General features: G+C 35.5%; 1 protein-coding gene across 1 annotated transcript; it reads left to right on the top strand.

Annotated features, from left to right (window-relative positions):
• The first annotated feature begins 6,024 nt into the window (after positions 1–6,024).
• LOC132034508 (zinc finger protein VAR3, chloroplastic) lies at positions 6,025–20,098 on the top strand. Its single transcript, XM_059424912.1, has 5 exons — positions 6,025–6,592; positions 7,689–7,806; positions 12,858–13,123; positions 17,979–18,077; positions 18,176–20,098. Exons 1-5 carry the CDS (start codon positions 6,189–6,191, stop codon positions 19,875–19,877), a joined length of 2,589 nt encoding a protein of 862 aa, XP_059280895.1. The 5' UTR covers positions 6,025–6,188; the 3' UTR covers positions 19,878–20,098.
• The last annotated feature ends 3,930 nt before the right edge of the window (positions 20,099–24,028 follow it).

Raw genomic sequence — 24,028 nt, 5'->3', positions numbered from 1 at the left:
TAGTGTTCTTATTGACCATTCGTTTAGACCTTATTGAGCTTTCTATTATAAAGTATATTTTTGTGCATATTATTTATGTGCTCATTGTGTGTTTGTATTTTCTAACTCTTGTTCCAGGAGGACTCAAAGGGCGTACTGGCATAAAGCCATGTGTGAAGTTTTGATGATTGACAAAGTGAATGTACGAGGCACAGAAACCAGGTTTAGAGCAGGTCCATAGACATGTTCCATTGCAACAAAGCAACAGAGGCAAATACAGACATATGGACTCGAACGCAGATTGCAAAATATGTGTGTGTAAATGCAAAGACAAGTAAGCAATGAAGAGATCAGAGTAAAAGAGATAATGAAGATGAAGTGAAGAGGTGAAGTGACTCAGACAACATAAGACAATGTCCAGAAGGAAGAAATTGCTCAGCTAAAGAGTTTGCAGACAAAGCATGTGAATCAGGTTAATAGAAGAACCAGGTCTGCAAACATGTTCCATCACAGAGCAAGAACAATATCAGAAGTCAAAGAGTGACCAGAGGTGAGAAGACTAGTTGCAGACACAGAGCTTATAGTTGTATGAAACAGGTTTGTCAACATGTTCCGTAAGATCTCGAAGCGAGTTCGACGACAGATGAAAAATGAAAGAGATTGATGGAACAGGTACATGAACATGTTCTATCTCAGACAGCAAAGAGATTCAGAGGCAGACGAGCTAGGTGGATGAAATAGGTTTGTAAACATGTTCCAGGGAAAGTCCTACAACAACTAGGATTTGCAAAATTATGGAAAGAACTTGTCGGTCAAGTATGAAAGATTCCTTGCCATATTTGTAGGGATTGGTAAGCTTTCTACACGTATTAGAAGCAGACTCAATAAGGCAAGGATCTAAATACTACACAAACCCTATTACATGTCATTGACAGACCAGGACAGGATTTTGTATTCACCGACCTGCGGAGCATCAAGGGCTATATATCCAGGTCTATTTATATCCAGGTCTTTCCAAGTTTGTGCACCCCCAAAGAGAGAATTCAGAATATTGAGTGAGGAGAGGATTTATCCATCATATTCAAGAATCTGGGGTTGCGTCCCTAGTACAAGAAGACGGATTGAAGTAACTGTTCTACTGAATAATGTTTTCCAGTTCTTAGGTCTAGAATCTTGTATTAGGTTTGTGCTATCAAAGTATATCTTTATCAGCTTATTTAAAAGCATAAAAAGTAGATACAAGTGTTGTCACATCAAGTTAGAGTCTAGCTTGAAGATAGCTTGCTAGTCAGAGGTTGGGTAGCAAAGCTGTTGTGGTTGACATTAGATTGCAAAGTTTGTAACTTAATTTGCAGTTGACTCAGTTGTAGTGAAGTTTGGGGTAAATCCTACAGGCCTGTAAGTCATGGTTTTTATCACCTTTTGAGCCAGGTGGTTTTCACATAAATATTGTGTGTCCTTTACTTACCCGCAATTTATTATTTCGCAAAGACGCTAGCATAGAACGGGTACAGTAACGTGTTCCATCCTTAGGTGAAAACTGATTACGCATAGGTTAGGCAGCAGGTCGTGCAACCTAACAGGGCGAGTCGAGGATCTTACAGGGTTTTATTTACGTATAACTGACTGTTTACATATATGTCCATGCAGATACTATTAGTGACGATGAAGCTAGTAGCTAACGAGTTTGCTAGAGTTGATCTATTTGTTGAGGTGAGCCGCCGCTTTGTTCGTGGAGGCTACCAAAAGAATACTTATCATTTATTTATTAATGTCTTTTCTTTTGGGGTTTACAAACCCGAATCTTTTGTATTTCTTTTAGATGCTCCATGGACTAGCGTGGGATTTGGGCAAGAGTATTTGATTAATATTCTGAGACACGAATTATTTGTGATTAATTATTATATATATGTGTACTTATTTAATTTATTAAATGCTCTGAATTTATTGTTAAGATAAGAAAATTTGGTTCGCCTGGCCGGTGGTGTGTTTTGGGTGCCAATCACGTACGGGAGATTTTGGGATGTGACAGATATGATCCAAAGCTGAAGAAGATTGAAGGAAGCTGATCAAAGGGCACATGAAAATATATGAAGCTGCTATGTGTTTGTCATCATCAAAAATGGGGAAATTATTGAGTTGATGCTGTCTCAATGATAGATTATGAGCTTACGTTGAAGTTTTGATGATTTGACAAACAATGCACCTAATGACGATCAAGGGAGACACAAGGAAGGATTTGAAGAACCATATATGCAAACAGATCTCCGAAGGATTCAGTGAAGCAGTCATATCAACAAACGAACTGCTCAAAGGAACTGATCTTTACTATCACGCAACTGGAGATTGAAAAACTATTTCATGCCGACATAAGAGAAGATGGAATATTAACTAATTCCTATTCGATGAAAGATTGTATTTCAAGTTATGGTAATATTTCCATAAAGTATCATCAGTTGATCAACATGGAATTAGTATTGAAGTAGGAGAACATAGCCGACGCGCATACAAAGAAAGAAGGAAGATCCAAGTCAAACAAGATTTGGTTTTGGGGTAAAATTATGAAACCAAAACTTGGTTGGTTTCTACATTCAAGAGGCGACAACTACTTCTATATTTACACAACACGAACAAGCTTCAGAGCTTAACCACAACCACAAATCACAACATTCCAACGAGAGGCTAAGTGAGCTAAGTCAACACTTTGTCTTCAGAGATCCAACTTCAAGTCGACAAAGAATCAGAGCTTATCAAGATTTATCATTAAGTTCTTTAGTTGCATAGGTAGGTTTGTTGTGGTTTATAGGTGTTCGTTAGTTAAATAGATGTTAGAAACGTGCCCATAAGAAATAGGTCCTTTAGGTTATTGTAAACATTTGTACGGCTCCTTGATTTAGTGAAGATTTTAGCAAAGCCTTATAAAAGATAGGTCGTAGTTTTTGACTCCCTTGAGCAAGAATTTTCCACGTAAAATTTCTTGTGTTCATTTACTTTATTCCGCTGCATTGTCTTCTTACATAGTTAGGCCTCATTTGTTTGCACTTAATTGCTTTCCATAGAATCTTAATCATTCGATCGACCCATTAAGTGCATTTGTTTTTAAGGTCCGAATTTTAATTATTCGTAATTCAAATTTATTGAGTGCATTTGTTTTGTTTCCTTATAAAGCTACTTAATAAATCTGAATAGATCTAAATAAATCAGATCTGTAAAAGAGTCTTATTCCATTCAGACTCATTAAATTAATACGGTTATTCACCTTTCATGTCTCTGTCTTCTCTTCGCAGCAAAAAAATCTTTCATGCCTCTTCTTCTTTTCTCAGCAAAATTTTTTCCTCTTGAACTGATAAAATTTCATAATCTTTATTTGTATACTTAGTATTTTTTACATTGACAATATGTTTTGGTGTATTGATGTTTATCACTCTACTGCTTAGTATTGAGGTTAATCTGTGATAATATAGTATTATACCATTCTATATTTTAGGTTGAGAAACTTAAACCCGTAGCAAAATATTAACGCACCAATCACAGCAAGCAGGTCTTTTTCTATATGATTTTGGCATTTTGTGGTACTTTTTTAATTGGGTCTGTACTATTAAAGCAAAGCAGGATTGTTTTATAGAAAGTTTGGACAAAGTTTGGATCTTTTTAAGAAAAGAAGTATTTTTGAACCGCAAAGTTTTGAAAATTTGCTGGGAATTTTATGAGTTTTGTGCTCAGCTTTGAAGTTTTGCAGAGTTGAATAAACAGTTGAAATTGTGTTGACGTTCGTTTTTTTTATCTTAAGTAGAGAAGGGTTCTGTGTTTTTCTCATATAGGTAAGAATTCTTGAAATTTTGTCAGCTTAGTTCTTGGTAACTATGAAAAATTATATACTACTTTTTAAAATGGGAAAAGGGTCAAATATACTCCTCTACTTTGTTTTATTAGTTAAATATACCCTTCGTTAGTGAAAGCTAACAAAAATACCCCTACCGTCTTCAAACTTCATACTGATGCCCCTATTTGGATGGAAATCCCCAAAATCCTCTCAAATTACCCAATTTCAAAAAAATTACCCACTTTTTTTTTGACCCGCCCCGCCTATCATCATCATCAAGCTCTGGCTTCATCATCTTCCATGGAGAAAAAAAGAAAAAAACAAGAACACACCCAAATGATAAAATCCCAAAACTCATCTCAAATTTTATCTTTAAATTCAACTTCAAATCTTGGTGCAGCCAATACTTAGGCTTGACATTATTCCTTATGCAGAACTCTTGATTATGTGTTTAAGGTCGTATTAATTGGTGATTTAATTTTATGAAGCAATTATAAGTTACCTGAACTAGGTTTGATGTAAGTAGATTTAATTTTCATGCTTTTCTATTTTCAGGCCCCTCTTTTCTGTTGTTTTGGGGGGCTGTTGTTTCTTTTTTCTTTTTAAATTTAAAAGGTAAGAAACAGGAGAAACTTTATTGTTCGATTGGCCAATGTGTCCATTACAATAGAACAAGATATGGTGCAGAGATTTGTACGCTCATTTTAGGTGATATTTGAAAAGGAAGGGGAAAGAGGAGATCAGTGAAGTGAAAAAAATAGAAAAGAACTGCAAAATTTGGGAAAAGGAAAAGCTGATCACGACAGTAACTCAAAAGGCTCTTGAATTTTCGAGGTACAGGGGCAATTTGTTCTTGGCTGCGCCAAGATTTAGAGTTGAATTTAAAGATTAAATTTGAGGTGAGTTTTGAAATTTTATCATTTGGGTGTGTTTTTTTTTTTTTCCTCCAATGGAAGAAGATGAAGGCTCGTTTAACATTGATGATGATAAGTTTGAAATCGGGCGGGGCGGGTCAACAAAAAAAAAAAAGGGTAATTTTTTTGAAATTGGGTAATTTGAGAGGATTTAGAGATTTCCATCTAAATAGGGGCAGAAATTTGAAGGCTGCAGGGTTATTTTTATTAACTTTCACTAACGAAGGGTATATTTAACTAATAAAACAAGATAGAGGGGTATATTTGACCCTTTTCCCTTTTAAAATTGTAAGTGAACAAGATTTTGTTTAGTTGCATGATTTTATTTATTAAAGGATTAAGTTATGTTGAATTCTTTAAAGAAAATCACGTTACCTTGTTACAATAATTTTTATATTGGTATAAATTTTAGTTTGCATTTCAGATAGTTTAAATTTTTTATCAAATATAAATATTCAAAATATTGTTTTCTATCAAAAAATATAAATTTATTATGTTGAAATGAGATTTTTATTTTTAATATTTTATTGATATAGTGTAATTTCGCGTACGCGTTCGGATATTGAAAACAAGTTATCTTAATTATTCGATATTCGGATCCCCAGAACATATCTTAATATTCAGATTGCATTTAGATCCGGACATCTAAATCTTGTCATGCTCTTAATATTCAGATGTGTATTCAGATTCAGATATTTTAATCTTAATGAAAATAAATGAGGCCTTAGTCTTAAGAACTTTTAGAGCGCATAAGAGTAGGCCGATCCTAACATTTTCCTAAATAGTATCAATCAAAATCTATTTGAGCACTATTTGTCCGTGTCTCTGTGAACATGATAATTTCCTATACTATCTTTGACAAGCACGAGCTTAACCTTATATATTGGGTTTGTGCTCGTCAGAACTCTACGATACAGTGATGGAAGTTGAAACTCTAAGACATTGTCTTGAGTTCTAAAGAGATAAGACTGAAATAATATTTTTTACATTTATTATGTGCCTATTTCACTCAAGATAGCTATTTTAAAACTTATATATTTTTATTATAATTTTACTCATGATTTCTATTACAGGTTCCACGAAAAACCTCTCCGTGTATCCTTCATGAAGTTTGAATTAATAAATGTTTAAACTTCATGATTTGTACCTAAAATTTGTAACTCGCAGAACTTTTCAAACTCCAGCACTGTGTAGGAGAGTTGTTCCGTATTTTATCTACGGGTGTTGTTATCAATTTCTTTTTATATTAAAAAGTGACTACCACTTTCCAATTATATGTAAAAAATTGTGGTTAAACTTTGATTGGAGGCCAAAAAATGAGCAAAAAATTTTTTTGCTCAGATTTTTGGCCATCGAATGGACATATTCAGCCAAAGTATGTTGGACCCCTAGGCCAGAAGCCATTTCCCGTATCTGTTAATCTTTTGGTGTAAAACTTGTATGTTTGAGAGGGTTTAGCAAAACCCCCAAAGATGGGCGGCACTTGGAGGTTCATCTCCCTCATCGCCACTCCATTTCCCACATTCCTACGACCACGCCCCTCTTTGATCCACTTTCGTCGTTTGGGATACTTTTCTCGGCGCCTCACGCTCACAGTCCATATATCCCCTCTTTCACCTATCAATTCCTCCCAACAACAACAACAATTCCACGCCCAACCCGTCAATAATAATAATAGCCCACTCAACTCTTCTGCTTCTGTTAGGTCCCACCCTTGGCCTGAATGGAGTAGCTTAATTAGCGTACTTACTGGCAATGGCCAGCTAGCTCCTGCAGTAGAGGACTCCTTCGTAGCATACGAGGAGTTATCAGATGACTTCGTTCGTGCTGCTAGCGTCTGCTTAGCGTTTGCTCGGGACAGCCGAAAACTCATAGGGTTTGATTTCCTTTCCTTTCCTTTTATCTCTTCAATTTTATCTCTATCAACACTCTGCAATAATCTTCACTTGTGTTATAGCCTATTTAATTAAGCTTCTAAAATCAATTTATTTTGGAAATTGCTTTTTAAAAGTACTTTTGTGAGAAGCAATTTGTGTTTAGATCAATTGATTTAAAAAATACTTTTGAGCAATAATTAGTGTTTGGCCAAGCTTTTAAATAGGACTTTTAAGCGACAATTAGTGTTTGGCCAAGCTTTTAAATAGCACTTTTAAGTGACAATTAGTGTTTGGCCAAACTTCTAAAAGGTGCTTCTAAATGTATTTTCTCAAAAGTGCATTTCAAAAGAAGTGTTTTGGGGAAAAGCTACTCGTTTTAGCTTCCGAAAAACAACTTCGTGCTAACACCTCACTTTTTTAAAAATAAGCACCTTTGGCCTCCCAAAAACTTGGCCAAACAGGCTTTTTTAAATTAAGCACTTTTGGCCCATTCCTGGGAATTATCAACAATGTTATACTGCCTTCGAAGGTTGACATTTTTCTGTTTGGAGGCCCTTTTCTTAAGAATTGATATAGCATATGGCATAAATGCATTATGAAGATTGGTGACAACTTCAAAAAGGTTATAGGATTATTTTGGTTTGTGGCATGAGCAAGAGTATTTGCTACTTATTTATTGGGTGTTAAGTAAAAATTACGAGGCCTATATGAAGATATTACAAGGAAGAAAGAATCAAATGGAGTGAGAGATACAGATATGAATAGTCAAGGATATATGTAGATATGACATATGTTTGTATTGTAGGGTATTTCTTGGAAGTATTTTATGCATGTCTATATAAGTATATATCTTGAAGGTTGAATAATCCTGATGTATCTCTTATTTTATTAAATTTACTAATGATTAAATCTTGGAATTATATATTGTTTGATTTCTGAAATGTTTATGACAAGACGATTTAGTATTATCCAAAATATAAATTCTGCTATAAGCACTTTGCTTTTGAGAAAACACTGAAATGTTGGTTTCAGATATTTATAAGTTAAAATAAACATTACTTTCATCTTTGTGTGCATCTGTTTCATGTATTACAGGTCGCTTTCAAGGAGGGATATTGAGGCCGTTGTATCAAATGGGACACCATTTTTGTTCAAAGCTGCTCTTGAGACAGCAAGAAGAATGAGGGCATTCTTGGGTATTGACGGGAGCACTGTAAGCACAATGCTATTCTTATTTGACGATATAATATAGTATTCTGTTGGCATTACAGTGGTTACTTCATCAAATAAGTCAATTTTAAGGATTTGTATACTAAAAAAAGGTTTAATATAGGATTGACTTAGTCGATTCAACTTGGAATAAGCTTAAGGATTCAGTTACATTTGAGGACATAATTTTAAAATTATTTTATTTCTTGAGTGCAAACTAAGCGAGTTTTAAATGTTCAAGGTTGATGAGCTCAACCAAGCTCAAAGATACTTAAGATTATTTTGATATAGTAAGGTAATTCTATTTAATGAATATTTGTGGAACTTAAGTTGATGCCCAGTTTTTAAAAGCTCAACTAAGCTCAAAGCTTAACTATTTAACTTGATGAGACATTTGTGATGCTTAAGATTATTTTGATATAGCAAGGTAATTCTATTTATGAGTTTTTGTTATACTTGAGTGAATGCCCATATGGTTGAAGCTAGGGAACACTTCTTTTGCTGCCTTACCATCCTGTTAACTGCAATTAGAAAAAACTTGCTCCAATATGATTTAGAGATCAAGCCAAATGTTTGAGAAATAACTCAAAACTTACTGTTGACATAATCCATATTAACACTGAAAGTCTCTTTGGCCAAGCTTCTAAAAACTACTTATTTGGAAAAACACTTTTATCAAAATAACTTTTTAGAGAAAATCAGTTTCCGTTTGGCCAATTCATTTGAGAAGTGTTTTATTAGTATTTGATAAACAAATTGTGTTTGATCGATCTTTCCAAAAGGTGCTTTGAAGTGTCAAATTACAAAAAAAGATAGGATTAAACTTCTTTTTACAATTAATATTATTTAAAGAGAAATAATTTTAGATATTTGTTGTGAAATATTTTTATTTAATTTTTTATGTTTATTTATTTAAAATTTAAAACATAAATTTAAAATATATATTAAGGTCATTAATCAAAATAAATATAGTTAAACTGAAAAAGGAAAAAGGAGAAGATGGTTGTATTTATATTTGATAGATATATGGGTTATATTAATGAGAGATAGTATGGTCCGGCCCTTCCCCTGACCCTGCGCATAGAGGGAGCTTAGTGCACCGGGCTGCCCTTTTTAGTATGGTATAGCAATTTTTGGTAAGGATAATTTGTCTTGAAAAAGTTGATTTTCTGCTTCTACTTCTTCAGAAATTCGTAGATTCCCGCAACTGCAGAAAAACTGCTTTTGTTGCTACTCAAAAATACTTTTATCTTTTGGCCAAGACACCTTAAATCTCCAAAATTATTTTCTTCAAAGAAAAGCTTTTAGCTTTCTAGAAACTTGGCCAAACAGGCTATTAGCTTTAAATTACCTAGGAGTTCCATTCTAACGGGTTAAAGATGGTAGGTTTTTCATCTTGAAGTATTGCAGTTTGTTTGTAACGTCACTTGAATACCCAATTTTACATGAAATCTTTTAGTCAACCCTTTATCAGATGGGAAGCGATGACTTATATTGTTAAAATGTTAATTTAAGTGTCCAGATAAGAAAAAGTAGTTCTGAAATCATGATTAAGACTTTTGTTGTGTGATAAAAAGCATCCTTTTGAATGTTGAAAGATAAGGGGATGATTTTGTTTTAGTTTGTATATTATAATAGAAATGCAAATAGAGGTTCAGCGGTTTCTTTTTCTTAAATTTATCATGTCATAAGTCAAAACAAATGGAAAATTAAGAGAGAGTTAGGAAGTGTGGGGTAGGCACACGTCACAAGTCCGAACCGTGCTATAGCAAAAACCATGGTATTTTAGTGGAGAACTGTAGAGAAACAGATTCATTATGCACCGAGTTTGATCTGTGTGCCACTGGCCCTCGGGTATTTCTCAATTATCAAAAAAGGAAAAAAAAGAAAAAAAAAAAAAGAAATTGAATATGAAAGACAACATGACTTTGAGAAATAACTCCAAAACTCTCCTAAGGATTTCAAAAGCTTGTTGATGAAATGGTTGTGGAAGTTTGCAACAACTGATAACTTACTCTGGAAGGAGGTTATCATTGCTAAATTTGGGCTGGAGGATAAATGGATGACAGAAGTGGTTACTACTCCTTATGGTTGTAGTGTGTGGAGATCCATTAGAAACTTATGGCCACTGATTTTAGCTAGGTCAAATTTCAAAGTGGGTAATGGTCTGAAGGTGTCTTTTTGGAATGAAAGATGGTGTAGCCAGGCATATTTGAGGCAAATGTATCCAGATATATACACTTTGTGTCAAACTCAACAAGCCACAGTGGCTGAGATGTGGACAGGGCAAGGTTGGAATCTAAATCTTAGAAGAAATCTGAATGATTGGGAAATGACAAGAATTGCAGAATTTTATGACACAGTTGCACAGTTCAACAATTTATCAGGGGAAAGTGACACTTTGGAATGGAAATTTGAGAGTAAAGGAAGCTTCACTGTTAATTCTGCATACAGGAATCTGAACTCAACAGGAATACATGAGGAAGGGTGGCCATGGAGGATGATTTGGAAAACAAAAATTCCTTACGGCTATTGGCTAAGGAGGCAGTGTTGACTCATGAAAACTTGAAGAAAAAAGGATTTCAACTTTGTTCAAGATGTTACTTATGTGGAGAGCAAGCAGAGACAGTTAACCATCTCTTATTGCACTGCAAGTGGACAGACCAGCTCTGGCAAATTTTTATCAGTATGAGGAAGATCAAATGGGTGAAACCAGGAAGCATAAGAGAAATGATGACGAGCTAGAACAAGGATGGCAATGCAGCAAAGAAGGAGGAGAGATGGAAGATTGTCCCTGCAAGTATCTGGTGGACAGTGTGGAAGGAGAGAAATCAGAGATGTTTTGAAGACAAGCAGAGCAGCATTCGGAAACTTAAGATGAATTGTATAGCTCTTTATTACTTTTGGTGTAAACAGGAGGTGTTAAGTCAAACAGAAGATAGTTTTACAGCTTTAGATTGGTTGCAATCTAGTGGAATATAGGAGGACAATATGTAAGATGTAACACTTTTGAAGGCGGACTACATATTTTGATGTAGTATACCTGTGGATATATAGACTAACTGTTACCCTTTTCAAAAAAAAAAAAAAAAAAAAAAAAAAATCTCCTAAGGATTTAATTTAGACCGATATGCATTCATTTTAGTACTTGTTCTAATTAAAAACCTAGATGTTTAACTGCAATTGCATAAAGGTTTGAGGTGTTTGATTTTTGACTGATGCACACCTACAATCAGTAAGTCAAGTACCCCTTCTCTACTAGCTTAAGCTTTAAGATGAGGTGGTTCCATAATTGAGTTGGTATCTATGCAATTAGAGCTTGGATTCAAGGTGGGATCATACATCAGGGATACAACTCGAAAATCTCGTGAATTGGTTTAAAAAAATGATTTGAACAAATTCGGGATAGATGGTATAATTTAAAAAGGTAGGGGAAAAGACCCGCAAGGGTGGCTTAATTGGTTGAACATGGGGCTTTCATAATGGAGGTCTCACGAAACCCCCTGCCTACCACAGCAGGGGATTTGCCTTCTGGGTCGAGCTCGTCGCACGGGGCTTGCCTAGTGCGGGTTATCTCTCCTTTGTGGTTTGCGAGCTATTACATTGGAGCTGGGTTTATCCCGTGCACACCCGGAGCGTTCTATGTCAAAAAAAAAAAAAAAAAAAGTAGGGAAAAGCGCACATGAAAAAGGATTATATAATAAGAGTGGCAGCGGACTGCGGTTCCCTCAACAGTGTCTCATATCCATGTCATCAAAAAAAAAAAAAAAGTAGGGAAAAAGCGCACATGAAAAAGGATTATATTATAAGAGTGGGATATGAAATGGACTTTGCAGAATTACTTCTTTGTTCCCTCAACAGTGTCAATATGGGTGAAGGCACTGAATGTCTAACATAAAGAACATAAATCCAAGGCAAATTGCAAGGGAGTGTTCAACAACCTCAACCTTTTGATAAGCTAAAGTTCTGACAGCCTTTTTCGGTTAGCAGCTGCAGCTTACTTGTTTTCTTATATCATGGTATTGTATCCTTGAAAAGATCTTATCAATAGAGTTTTATTGTTAGTGATCTAGGCATGCGTAGCAATCTATTCCACAATTCTTCCCATTATCTCTCTTGGGGACTATACACGCTTTGTGTAGCTTATTATTAATATGCAAATATGTTACTTTTTTTTTTTTTTTTTTGTTTTTGTTGGAGTTAATATACAAATATGTTACCTTCTCAGTAAAGGTTCAAGATTCCATGTCAGAATCAAACGTGATTTTCAGGATCTCTTCGTCACATTGCTGTTAAGAAGAAAAACTTGCTTGAAATCCTCCACTTTCACTATAAACTTCATTTGTGATATTTTTTAAGAAGTTATAATCTGTCGAAGGGTTTGTGTGATATTTCATTGCTGAGCTATGTTGCTCGGACTCTTCAAATTATCGATGGGTGCGTATCGGATACTCCAAACGTAGTGTATGTTTGGAGAATCCGACATGGGTGCGGCATCATTTTTGGAGAGTCCGAGCAACATAGCTGCTGAGTGATTTCCTTCTTTAGGATTGAACAGCCTAGGTATGACTTCCAAGCTGTCTTTGGTTTTTACATTGAGGATTTTTACAATTTCACGGCACGGCCAAAAAGAAAGAAAGAGCTTCGCTCGGTTGGCCTTCCTACGCTGACAAATGCCTCTTTTCTTTGGGTTGTCAAAAATAAGTGTCTTCTGTTGCAACTGCTTTGTTTTAATGAATTTGTTTTTCTTCCTTGGAATTAAACCTCTGGGAAGTAGTACATCTGGTCAAAGTAATCTCCAGCTACCCTGTGTCTTGTAATTTGCTTCTTAAATCTCTTGACTATTCCTGGCCCCCTCGGAGCAAACTGAAGGAAATACTATAGTGAGCTTGTCATCAACAATTTTTTCTCTTTTCCTTTTTGGCTGAGGTATTGAAATACTTTAGTAGTTGCACCTTTTAATACACTTCTGATATAGTATTGCTGAAAATTGTTTTTCCTAACTTTTTGGTTGTTTATTTTCTTTTTGAAACTTAATATCGATTAAAATTTCAGGTGCTGGATCGTGACAACGCAAACATGGTTGATCTCATGAAATACATATTAAGTTATGCGAGTAAACCCACTGTTTCTTCAGAAAAAAACTCTCTCTATAGCAGGGAACTTATAGAATCATCTTGCCGGAATCTCCTGCGTGAGTTGGTTGAAGTGAGCTGTGGAGCTCCTGCAGAGCAATATCAGTTTTCAGGTAGATATGGACAAACACCAAGGCCTACTACACAAAATATTGTAATGAAGAGAGGCGACTGGATATGCCAAAAGTATGTACAATTGTCTTGTTCTCGCCTTTCTTGTTTCTAAAATTCTTCGCCTTTCTTGTTTCTAAAATTCTTGTTATTGGGTTGCTGTCTGCTATTATTTCAGCTTTGTGGCCCCATATTTTTTTGAGGAGACAAGGGCATCCCACTTATAGTGTCCCTTCATTTTCTTTGATATATTTCATAAGACATGAAAAAACATTACTCTCCAATTAATATTCATACATAAAAAAATTTGATGCATAAAGGTATATCTTGAGTAGGGGTGTTCATGGTTCGGTTTGGGTCGGTTATTGATTAAAACCATAACCAAACCAATTTAGTCGGTTTATAAATGTCTAAAACGATAACCAAACCAAATAAAATAATAACCACCGGTTTGGTTATTGTCGGTTTGGTTCGGTTTGGTTCGATTTTTCGGTTTATGACTAGTAGTCATGAGACTTATATGTAATGCAAAACATTAAAAAGTTGAAAAAGACATGTCTTTTTTTTTTTTCATCTTGTTCAAACGATAACTTTTATTTATAGTTTAAGGTGGAACATACATCATAGAAACATTTTCACTATTAGTGATAGTGTAGTACTCAAGTTACCCAAAGTTGCTAAACTATTACATATAGAGCTAAAAACTAACTTAGTAGTGGCTGCACCATTTTATCATCTTAATACACATACCTGGAAATAAAGTAGAGCATAGGAGATTTTAGTTGTTGTTACAAACATACATATTAATTAAAACATAAAGACTACCTAAAATTAAAATGAAAATATATCCTAAAATTAAAATGAAAATATATGAAAATGAAAATCACTGATCCACAAATAATTATGGGGGAAATTGTGGATTTCTATCGGAGACTTTACACTGAGACAGAATCTTGGAGACCTAGCTTCAATCTACAAGGAGAGTTCAGAGTTACTGAAGAGGAAAATGTTTGGCTACAGAGAGACATTGAAGAACAAGAGGTGCTCGACTGTCTGAAATCATGTGCAGCTGACAAAGCTCCGGGTCCAGATGGCTATTCTATGGGATTTTTCCGTTGCTGCTGGGAGATTGTGAAAGAGGATCTGATGAACACTGTTGGGAATTTCCATAGAAGTGAATTCTTTGAAAAGAGCTTTAATGCAACTTATATTGCATTAATCCCTAAGAAGAATGGTGCCAAGAGACTAAAAAGACTTCAGACCCATTAGCCTGATTGGGAGTGTGTATAAAATCATCTCTAAGTTGCTCACAGAGAGGCTTAAGAGAGTGATCAATAAGTTGGTAAATGGACACCAAATGGCTTTCATAAGAGGCAGGCAAATTATGGATGCAGCTTTGTTAGCAAATGAATGTGTTGATTCTAGACTTAAAGGACAGAAAGCAGGCATATTATGCAAACTTGATATTGAGAAGGCATATGACCATGTTAATTGGAACTATCTACTGAAAGTTCTAAAAGACATGGGTTTTGGGGTGAAGTGGATTAATTGGATTTCTTTTTGCATAAAGACAGTAAAATTTTCAGTTTTGGTGAATGGTTCACCAGAAGGTTTTTTTGCCTCAGAACGAGGTTTGAGGCAGGGTGACCCTCTTCACCTTTCCTCTTTCTCATTGCCATGGAGGGTATAAATCAGATGTTTCAGGTAGCAAAGGACAGGAGTTTTGTGAAGGGGTTTAGAGCTGCAGTTGGGGGAACAATGGCACTGAGATCACACATTTACTATATGCAGATGATTCACTGGTTTTTTGTGATGCAGATATCAGCCAGGTGGAATCTTTGAGGTCTATTTTGGTGATTTTTGAAGCAGTATCAGGCCACATGTTAACTGGAATAAGAGTACGTTGTTTCCAGTCAATAAAGTGGATAATATTCAAGTGCTAGCAGAAATTCTAGGGTGTGAGGTGGGAGCCTTACCCACCATTTACCTAGGACTCTCCTTGGGTGCAAAAAGTAAAGCTCTGGAAATTTGGAATGGTGTTTTGGAAAGGTGTGAAAAGAGGCTTGCTAGTTGGAAGGGGCAGTATTTATCATTGAACGGCAGAGTCATTCTAGTCAACAGTGTACTGGATGCCCTCCCCACATATGTCATGTCTCTGTTTCCTATCCCATCTAATGTTCTGAAAAGAATAGATTCATTGAGGAGAAATTTCATTTGGCAAGGCAACAAAGAAAGGAAAGCAATCCATTTGGTTAAATGGGACTGCCTCATCACCAGTAAGAAGGATGGAGGACTTGGCATTAGGGATCTCAAAATCCATAATCAAAGCTTACTTATGAAGTGGTTGTGGAGATATAACATGGAGGCCAATGCATTATGGAGGAGGTTTGTACATGATAAATATGGCCAAGAAGAAGAGTGGTGCTCTATACAGTTAATAGCCCCCCTTTGGAGTTGGTGTTTGGAAAGCTATTAGATCATTGTGGCCATCTCTGATCTGAAAATATCAGTATAAAAGTGGGCAATGGAAGGAAAATTCTCTTGTGGCATGACAACTGGCTTGGGCATGATCCTTAAAAGATTTGTTTCCTGAGTTCTATAATATTGTTACTCTACCAGATGCAAAACTTGAATCAGCTAAAGGAGTACATGGATGGAATATTACTTTCAGAAGATTACTACATGATTGGGAATTGGAAAGAGCTGTGGAATTATTCAAGACCTTGGAACAATTTCAAGGTTTTAAAGCATCGGAGGATTCTTTGTACTGGAACCATGGCAATAATGGTGTTTTTACTGTCAAATCAGCATACAATTATCAGCTTAGGCAATATACACAATCCGATCAGTGGCCATGGAAATCCATTTGGAAGACTAAGGCCCCGTATAAGGTTTCATGTTTCTCTTGGCTGGTAGCAAGAGAAGCATGTCTCACCCAGGAAAACTTAAGGAGAAGGGGTTTTCATCTATGTACTAGATGTGTTCTGTGTGATGCAGCCAGAGAAAGTAACTCCCATTTATTTATACATTGTCCTTTCACTATACAATTGTGGCAATTTTTCTTGAACATGGTAGGACTAAGTTGGACTATGCCGGCAAACAGCTGTGAGCTATTGAAGTGCTGGAACTATAATGGGGGAGCAGTAAGACAAAAGAGTTGGTGGAAACTTGTCCCAGCAGTTATTTGGTGGATAATTTGGAAGGAGAGGAACAATAGAGTTTTTGAAGACAAATGCAATTCTGTGCAGAAAATCAAGATGAATTGTGTCATTTTGTTTCACTTTTGGTGTAAAGAAAACTATATGTAGAGGAGGCTGAATCACTAGTTGATATGATAGGTTCCTTGTGAAGCAGTAGTCCTAAGCATGGTGGGGTTTTGTAAGTATGGCTGCACTGTTATGGTGCAGGTTTAATATATATATATAAATATACATGTTACCAGTCTCAAAAAAAAAAACTTTGTGTAATGATCCCAAACTTTGGGGCAGTACTTGCATTTTGCCCTCAATTCTCCCATTTTATTAAAAAAACTGTGTAATGATCCCAAACTTCCATGTTTTTCTATCATTATCCCCAATAGGGTCTCGACTGAATTTGTTTTTTTCTTTTTTCTGGAGGATTACCCACGGAAGAAGTATTAGGGCATTACCGTTTGCTTTGAGTCTGCGGCCTAACCCCTCGAGTTACCGGAAGTAAATTCTATAGGAATTTCCAAATCTACAATCTCTGTCCTTTTCATATGAAAAATATTAGAATTTTAGGACCCATTCAGACAAGAAAAAAGAAAAGTATAAATTCGAAAAAAAGAAGAAACAACCTAAAATCAAATGACTGACAAAGAAAGGCTAAAAATTTAAGTTAAAGACATTAGACTCTAATGTGAGCGAGTTAGTAGGTTTACATTTAACACTTCAGTTAAAAGACTTAAAGACATGGGCTTGGACATATTCTTAAAAACATGGGCCTTAAACAATCATGTGAAATAAGTAGACCAAAAATCAAATTAATGATCAAAAGGTATAAAATATTTATAATTATTTATGAAAAACTAATATTATACATATAAATAATTATAAAATTTATTTATATAATTTATCGGTTTGGTTCGGTTATTTTTTAATAGAACCATAACCAAACCAAAGATTACCTGTTTTTAAAATTAAAACCAAATCAAACCAAACCAAACCAAATGTTGGTTTTTTTATTCGGTTTGGTTAAATTTTCGGTTTGGTTTTGGTTTTAACCAAAACCGTGAACAGCCCTAATCTTGAGGAGACAAGGGCAATATCCCACCTTTAGTGGTCCATTTTATTGATGAATTCCGTTAGGACATGAAAAAGCAGTATATTATAAATTCATGCATAAAAGGTTTCCAATGTGCTTGAAGATTAATATTATTATATATAGTATAACTCATTTCTCTTTCATGTTATTTGTTCCTCACCTTTTATATTGTATTAAACATCTTGTTTTCCATGAGTAAAGAGCTTGAATATGTAGAATCTATTCTAGAAATCTGCTGCTTTAGGTTACTGTGGCAAGTAATCTTATGGATGTGTGGATAGTACCTAACCTAGTCCTCTCTAGAATTTGGAGGTAAGAGGAGGGGCGGGGGGAGGGGGTGAGAGAGATGTTCTTTGGCATATATATTATGGCTGGAATGAATTAGGTGGGACCGTTCCTGGAGCAGAAGTGGAGGGAGTGCAACATTTCGGATCAACATTTTCAGTCCTTTGGAGATTAGATAGAAATTAGAATACTACTTTCCACTTTTGTTGTCTTTCAAGCTATTTCTTTCATATACTATTAGCTCTACCAAATAAGGGAATGTACTGACCCCAGATGTAATGATATTCTTAAGCTCGTTAATTTGTTGGTTCTTCTACTTTGATAATCTGTAACGATCTAAGACTGCATGAATATTGAGCAGGTGCAATTTCATGAACTTTGCGAGAAACAACAAATGCCTTGAATGTGAGGAACCTAGACCAAGGAGACAGCTGACAGGCGGGGAGTGGGAATGCCCTCAGTAAATACCAAGCCTTTTGTTTATGTATTTCAGCCATTAGCTCTTTGCATTTCATTATCATGTAGGATATATCTTTTATTACTGCATTGATTTTGCAGATGTTATTTCTTCAATTATGGGAGAAATGTTGTCTGCCTGAGATGCGACTTCGGACGACCAGCTGAGGCTTCACTTAGAGCTACTCACTCCAGTGTGGAGGCTGGGTACAATGGGAACTCTGCGTATCCAAATGGAATTGATCCTAGGTTGGCTGAGAATGAGGAGAAGGCACAGCGGTGGTTTTCTAAGGTTTCTCAGATGAACAACGCCTCTGATATGGATAGTGCAGTGGCTGACGAAGATTTTCCCGAAATAATGCCGTTGAGGAAAGGAGAAAATAAGTTTGTTGTAAGCACAAGGAAAACACCCTTGGAAAGGAGGTTGGCCAGCAATCCATACCAAAGAAACTTGGGTGACAATGGTATCCCAGAAGGTAACACTTTGACTGGTGGTGCACATAGTATCCTTGACACATCAGTGAAACAGAATATGGATCAAATATCAGGAACAAGTCATAAGGGTGCTGCTGATGAAAATAGTGAGTCAGCCATTCACCGTAGTGGAAAAGGTTCTAAATATGTTCCTTTTGTGCCATTACCAACAGCCATGTTTAATAAAAAGAATGAAACTTCAGTAATGGATGAGAAAGTGAAGGAAGAAGTTGGTGTTTCTCACACTCCTGAGGATAGTCACCAAACAAGTTCAGCAAGTCGTGGCAATGACTTTGGAAAGTCCATTGATTCAAATCGTGCACTCAGTGAGGATAAAGAGAGAGAACAAGCTGAGAAGTCAGAGAGCTGGTTCAAGAAAATCGCAGAGCTGCATGATGTCAAAGACTTACCAAGTGCCATCTCTGATGATGACTTCCCAGAGATCATGCCAATGCGTAAAGGAGAAAACAGATTTGTAGTTAGCAAGAAGAAAGATCGTTCTTTGACTTCTCCAATGTACAAAAGACAAGTGGCCATGGAACAGGCAAACAACAGTAACTTTGTCCCATTTGTTCCATTCCCTCCAGGCTACTTTTCGAAAACGGACACACAACAGGCAGATATCACAGATTCTTCCTCTCTGTATAGGGTTGAAACTTCATCTACCAGCAACTCAGATCACAAGGGATCACTTTTGAATCCTCTTTCCAAAACCTATTGTGAGACGGCAGATGTAGAGAAGACACATCAGCAGTCACATGATCCTGGATATAAGTTCACCGATAGTATTACTGCACAAACACCTGATGATCAATTCACAAGTTCTAGGTTTGTAAGTCCAAATTTCTCTGGGGATCAGGGGGTCCATCGTGTTGGAAATATAGGTGAGACCTCTGTTGCTTCCGATGCTTCCAGCACTGATAGTAGTGGCAGTAGAAACTCCGTGAAAGAGGATGTGTCCTCATCTGAGACTTCGGTAGTGGGTTCACCCCAGCTGCCTGGAAACCGGAATGTTAGAAGTGGATGGACAGGAAAGAGTTTGGAGGGGTCTGCTGTGAAGGAACCAGATCCTTTAGACATGTCTGAAGAAGCCAAGGCTGAGAGGTGGTTCTGGCGTGTTGCTCAAATAAAAGACATTTCTGAATTGAGTCAGATCCCAGATGAAGACTTCCCATCGATTATGCCAATGCGCAAGGGGGTTAATAGGTTTGTGGTGAGTAAGCGGAAAACTCCTCTTGAGAGAAGGCTGACATCAACTCAGTACCGGAGAAATCTTCCCGTTGTGAGTTCTGATCCCATGAAAAGAGAGAGCGACAATAATGAAAAATGAATCAACAGAGACCGCGCCCAAGTTTTTGCAAGCCAATTTTTTGTTCGGTTGATTTCTCAGATAATTCAAGCCAAGCATCATTATGCAATTACTGTACGTGTAGTCAATAATAAATAATAAACTAAAAATGTGCAACTTCGCACAGATTTTATTATGGCTTATTCACTGTAACAAATTGCATATATGAATGAAAGCCAACTGATAGGGCTGGTTCTTAGGTCTGTTTCTGGTTTTGATTGATGGTCTCCAGCTTTACTCTTGTGCCTTTGTTGACTTTATGTCTGTACTAATGTTCAAAGACTAGTTCTTTTTTTCTTACTATATTTGTTCCTGCAACCGCTTTTAGTCTACAAAAAAAACAGAGAGAGAGGAGCGAGTAGGGGGAGGGGTTTTGGAGTTAAAAGGAATGTGTTGTACCTTTTACCACTCAATTTAATTAGCTTTTGTTTCACATGTTAGCATAAGAATTACTATTATCATTATCATATACAACTAAAGGAAGAAAATAGTAAAACTTTCACAAGTTATAATGTGAATATGGTTAGACATGAAATATAAAATTTGCAATATTTCATTTTTTATAAATTAATGTAGCACACACTTTTATAAAATAATATCAATATTATTAAAACAAGTTTTTCGAAAGAATAAACATGCGATTTAATGTGTATGTTAAGTCATGTAATGTAGTTTACTTATGTTGGTTTTATGAGGTACACACTTTTATAAAATAATATCAATATTATTAAAACAAATTTTTGAGTAAATAATTATATATGAAAGAATAAACTACAAATTTATGCGAATGATCAATGTGGATCATTGTGTGATGACTTATTTGTCAAAGTTTAATTATATATATGTGATTGTTTACTTATGTTGGTTTTATGAGGTATAAATATATAATGACACACACCACTCCTAATACTTACGTATACACTATAGTCTGCTTTTTTTTTTTAAAAATACTAAAGGGGTGTATTATAGAATAAAATGGGAAGCTTGACACTAATCTAGTGCCTGGATAATTACAAAGTATGAAATCCTTCTGTACAAAAACAAAAATAAGGTTTCCACCAGAATAAACACCTATTCCTGTAATGAATCTACGAACTCTAACATGCTATGTTCATCTTTAATATCTCAGAATCGCTTGAATTTTATCTTCATAACGGTCTCTGTTTTCCCTTCGAAACATTTAGTTGACCTTCCTTCTGGGCGTAAAGCTATTGGGAACAAATTAGTTCTCAAAATTAAACGCAAATCGGATGGGTCAATAGAAAGATACAAGGCACAATTCGTGGAAAAAGGCTTTGCTCAAGAAGCTGGTATAGATTATGAGGAAACATTTCACCTATTGTGAAGTTTACCTCAATTCACTTACTTTTGGCTATTGTTGCACGTTTGGATATGAAATTACACCAAATGGACGTGAAGAAATCTGTTCTAAACGAAGAACTAAACGAAGCAATCTAGATGGAACCTGTAGGTTTCATTGTACCAAGAAAGAAAGTTTGTAAGTTGAAAACATCTATTTACGACATATAGCAGTCTTCACGACAATGGTATTTAAGATTTCACAAGGAGGTGATCTCATATGATTTTACCATGATCAGTGAATACCATTGCATCTATGTGAAGAAGTCCAATTGAATGTTTGTAATTCTTTCCCTTTACGTGGACGATATTTTATTAGCCAGAAATAATTTGAAGTATGTAAAAACTATCACGTCATGGCTTGCAAAGTCATTTGACATGAAAGACATGGGTGATGCAGATTATATATTGGGTGTTAAAATCCAAAGAGATCATTCTAACAAGTTTTTGAGTTTGTCTTAGGAAACATGCATAAAGAAAATTTTGTAACGATGTCGAATGATAAGTTGTAAACCCATGGAAACTCCTATAGTAAGAGGTGAATCTTTGAGCATTTGATCTGCATCCAAATACTAAAAAAGAAAAGGAAGACATGTCTCGAGTTTCATATTCAAGTGTTGTCGGGAGCTTGATGTACGTTATGATATGTACTCATCCGGATATTTTATTATGTCATAGGTCTGGTTAGTAGGTATCAATCCAATCATGGAAGAGATCATTAGAAAGCTGTGAGAAGGATTTTTCGATGCCTGGAATGAACTGTTGATTATTCTCTATGTTATAGTGAAAATGATTTACACTTGAGAGGGTATACAAATGTTGATTGGGCTGGTGACCAAAATGATAGAAAATCAACATTTGGTTATGCTTTCTTACTTAATGGTGATGCTATTTCATTGAGAAGTAAGAAGCAAACTTGCATGGCCCTTTCAAAAATGGAAGCTAAGTTCGTAGCTTGTGCATCTGCAAAGGCAAAAAGCTGTTTGGTTAAAAAGATTCTTTGAGCATGCGAATGTTGTAAAATATCAAGGATCAATGATTTTATATTGTGATAGTCAAACAGCGAGTGCATACACAAAGGATCCTAAGTATCATAAGATAATCAAACACATTGACATCAACTATAACTTTGTGAGAGACACAGTAACAAGTGGAGAAGTAACTTCACACTCTATACCTACGCGAGAAATGATAGTTGATCCTTTAAAAAGGCAACATCCAGAGACATGTTTAAGAAATGATAGTTGATCCTTTAAAAAGGCAACATCTAGAGACATGTTTAAGAAAAAAGTTATGGCTCTAGGTCTGCATAGGATATGACCACATTTTTGCATTGTAAAATGAATTGCTTGTTATAATATGCTTATCAACTTGACTCTTGAATTTATGTTCATAGCCATGTGCATGTGATGTGTTGACACCTAATATTTGACCTCCCGTAATTTATTCCAGTCACTTAGAATCCCCGGATAATAAATAAATGAGTCGAGCATTTTTAAAAGCTAGTGATTCTTTATAAATTGTCCAGCATCAATATTCCTTTTCCTTTAATTAACCAAAAAAGAAAAAGGGATGTTCATGCACCATAATATTATTTAGAAATTAATGAGCATTTTTATGATATTTTGTTAAATTTAATTTAATTAAAAAAAAAGAAAGAAAGGGGGAAAGTGAGGAAGGGTCCTTATTTTATTATTTGAGATTATTTTGCAAATACTCCTTTCCTTTTTATTTTATCTTTGAAAATTTTAATAATTCACATGATTTAAGTAATTAACTATCTAACCTTTTTTACTTCTGATTTTTATAAATTAGGCATAATTGCCCTTAAATATTTAAATTAGGTTAATTACTCAATTAATTAAGTGATTGCAAAATTGAGCTTTTATATCTTTGCCTTGGCCATAATTAATTTAGTTAGTCCATAATTTAAGGAAATTAGAATTGTTTTGCAAAATCAACCTATTAGCATTTGATTTAAAACGATAAATTTAATTTCCAAAAAAGAAAGAAATTTGATTAAAAGGGCCATAATTAAAATAATTATGCTAGGATAATTAATTAAGGCCATTTTTATGATTTGATCGACTTTTTAAAAATTGTTTTAAAATAACTACGGCCTAATTTACCCCGTAATTGAAATTTCCTCCAATTTTTAATTTCTAAATTGTTTGTTTTGGGCATTAGATATACCCCATGTATAAACCAAAGTATACACATATCTATGAAATATATATGTATACACTTGGTGTATACATGAAGGCCCCTTTAAATATAATTCAGATTTGGACCGAGTCCAGCACAAGTGCCGTGGCCGTGACCCGGCCCAAATTTTTAATTATTATTCGTACACCCACCCACCCCCAAAACAAACCCTCATTTTTCACTCTCCTTATCCCTCCCCCCCCCCCCCCCTTCCCCTCACCCTCGCTTCTCTCTCTCTCTTACCCTTTTCGTGTAAACCCTAGGGTAGCTGCCATACGTTTCTCGCCTCTCTCATGCCAAAAATGGCATTTTTACAAGCGTGTGCTGACATGCGCAACCTCTGTATGCCCTTGTTGATGAAATATCACAGTATACGCTTGGTTCCATGACTGCTCTTGTTCAAATGTGATAATAAATCTTTGCTTTACTCTGTTTATAAATTTTTAGTCAAAATTGCCTTTATCTTTTGCTTTTAAGTTTGTTTTTGCTGGTATTTTGTTATTGGTCCATGCTCGTTGGGTCAGATCGACCCAAGAGGGTCAGATCTGACCGTATGTTGGCTCATTTCA

The sequence above is a fragment of the Lycium ferocissimum genome, chromosome 10 (genome assembly GCF_029784015.1).
Source record: "Lycium ferocissimum isolate CSIRO_LF1 chromosome 10, AGI_CSIRO_Lferr_CH_V1, whole genome shotgun sequence".
NCBI lineage: Eukaryota > Viridiplantae > Streptophyta > Magnoliopsida > Solanales > Solanaceae > Lycium > Lycium ferocissimum.
Note: the sequence above shows the minus strand (reverse complement) of the source record. Positions and strands in the feature narration are given on the sequence as shown.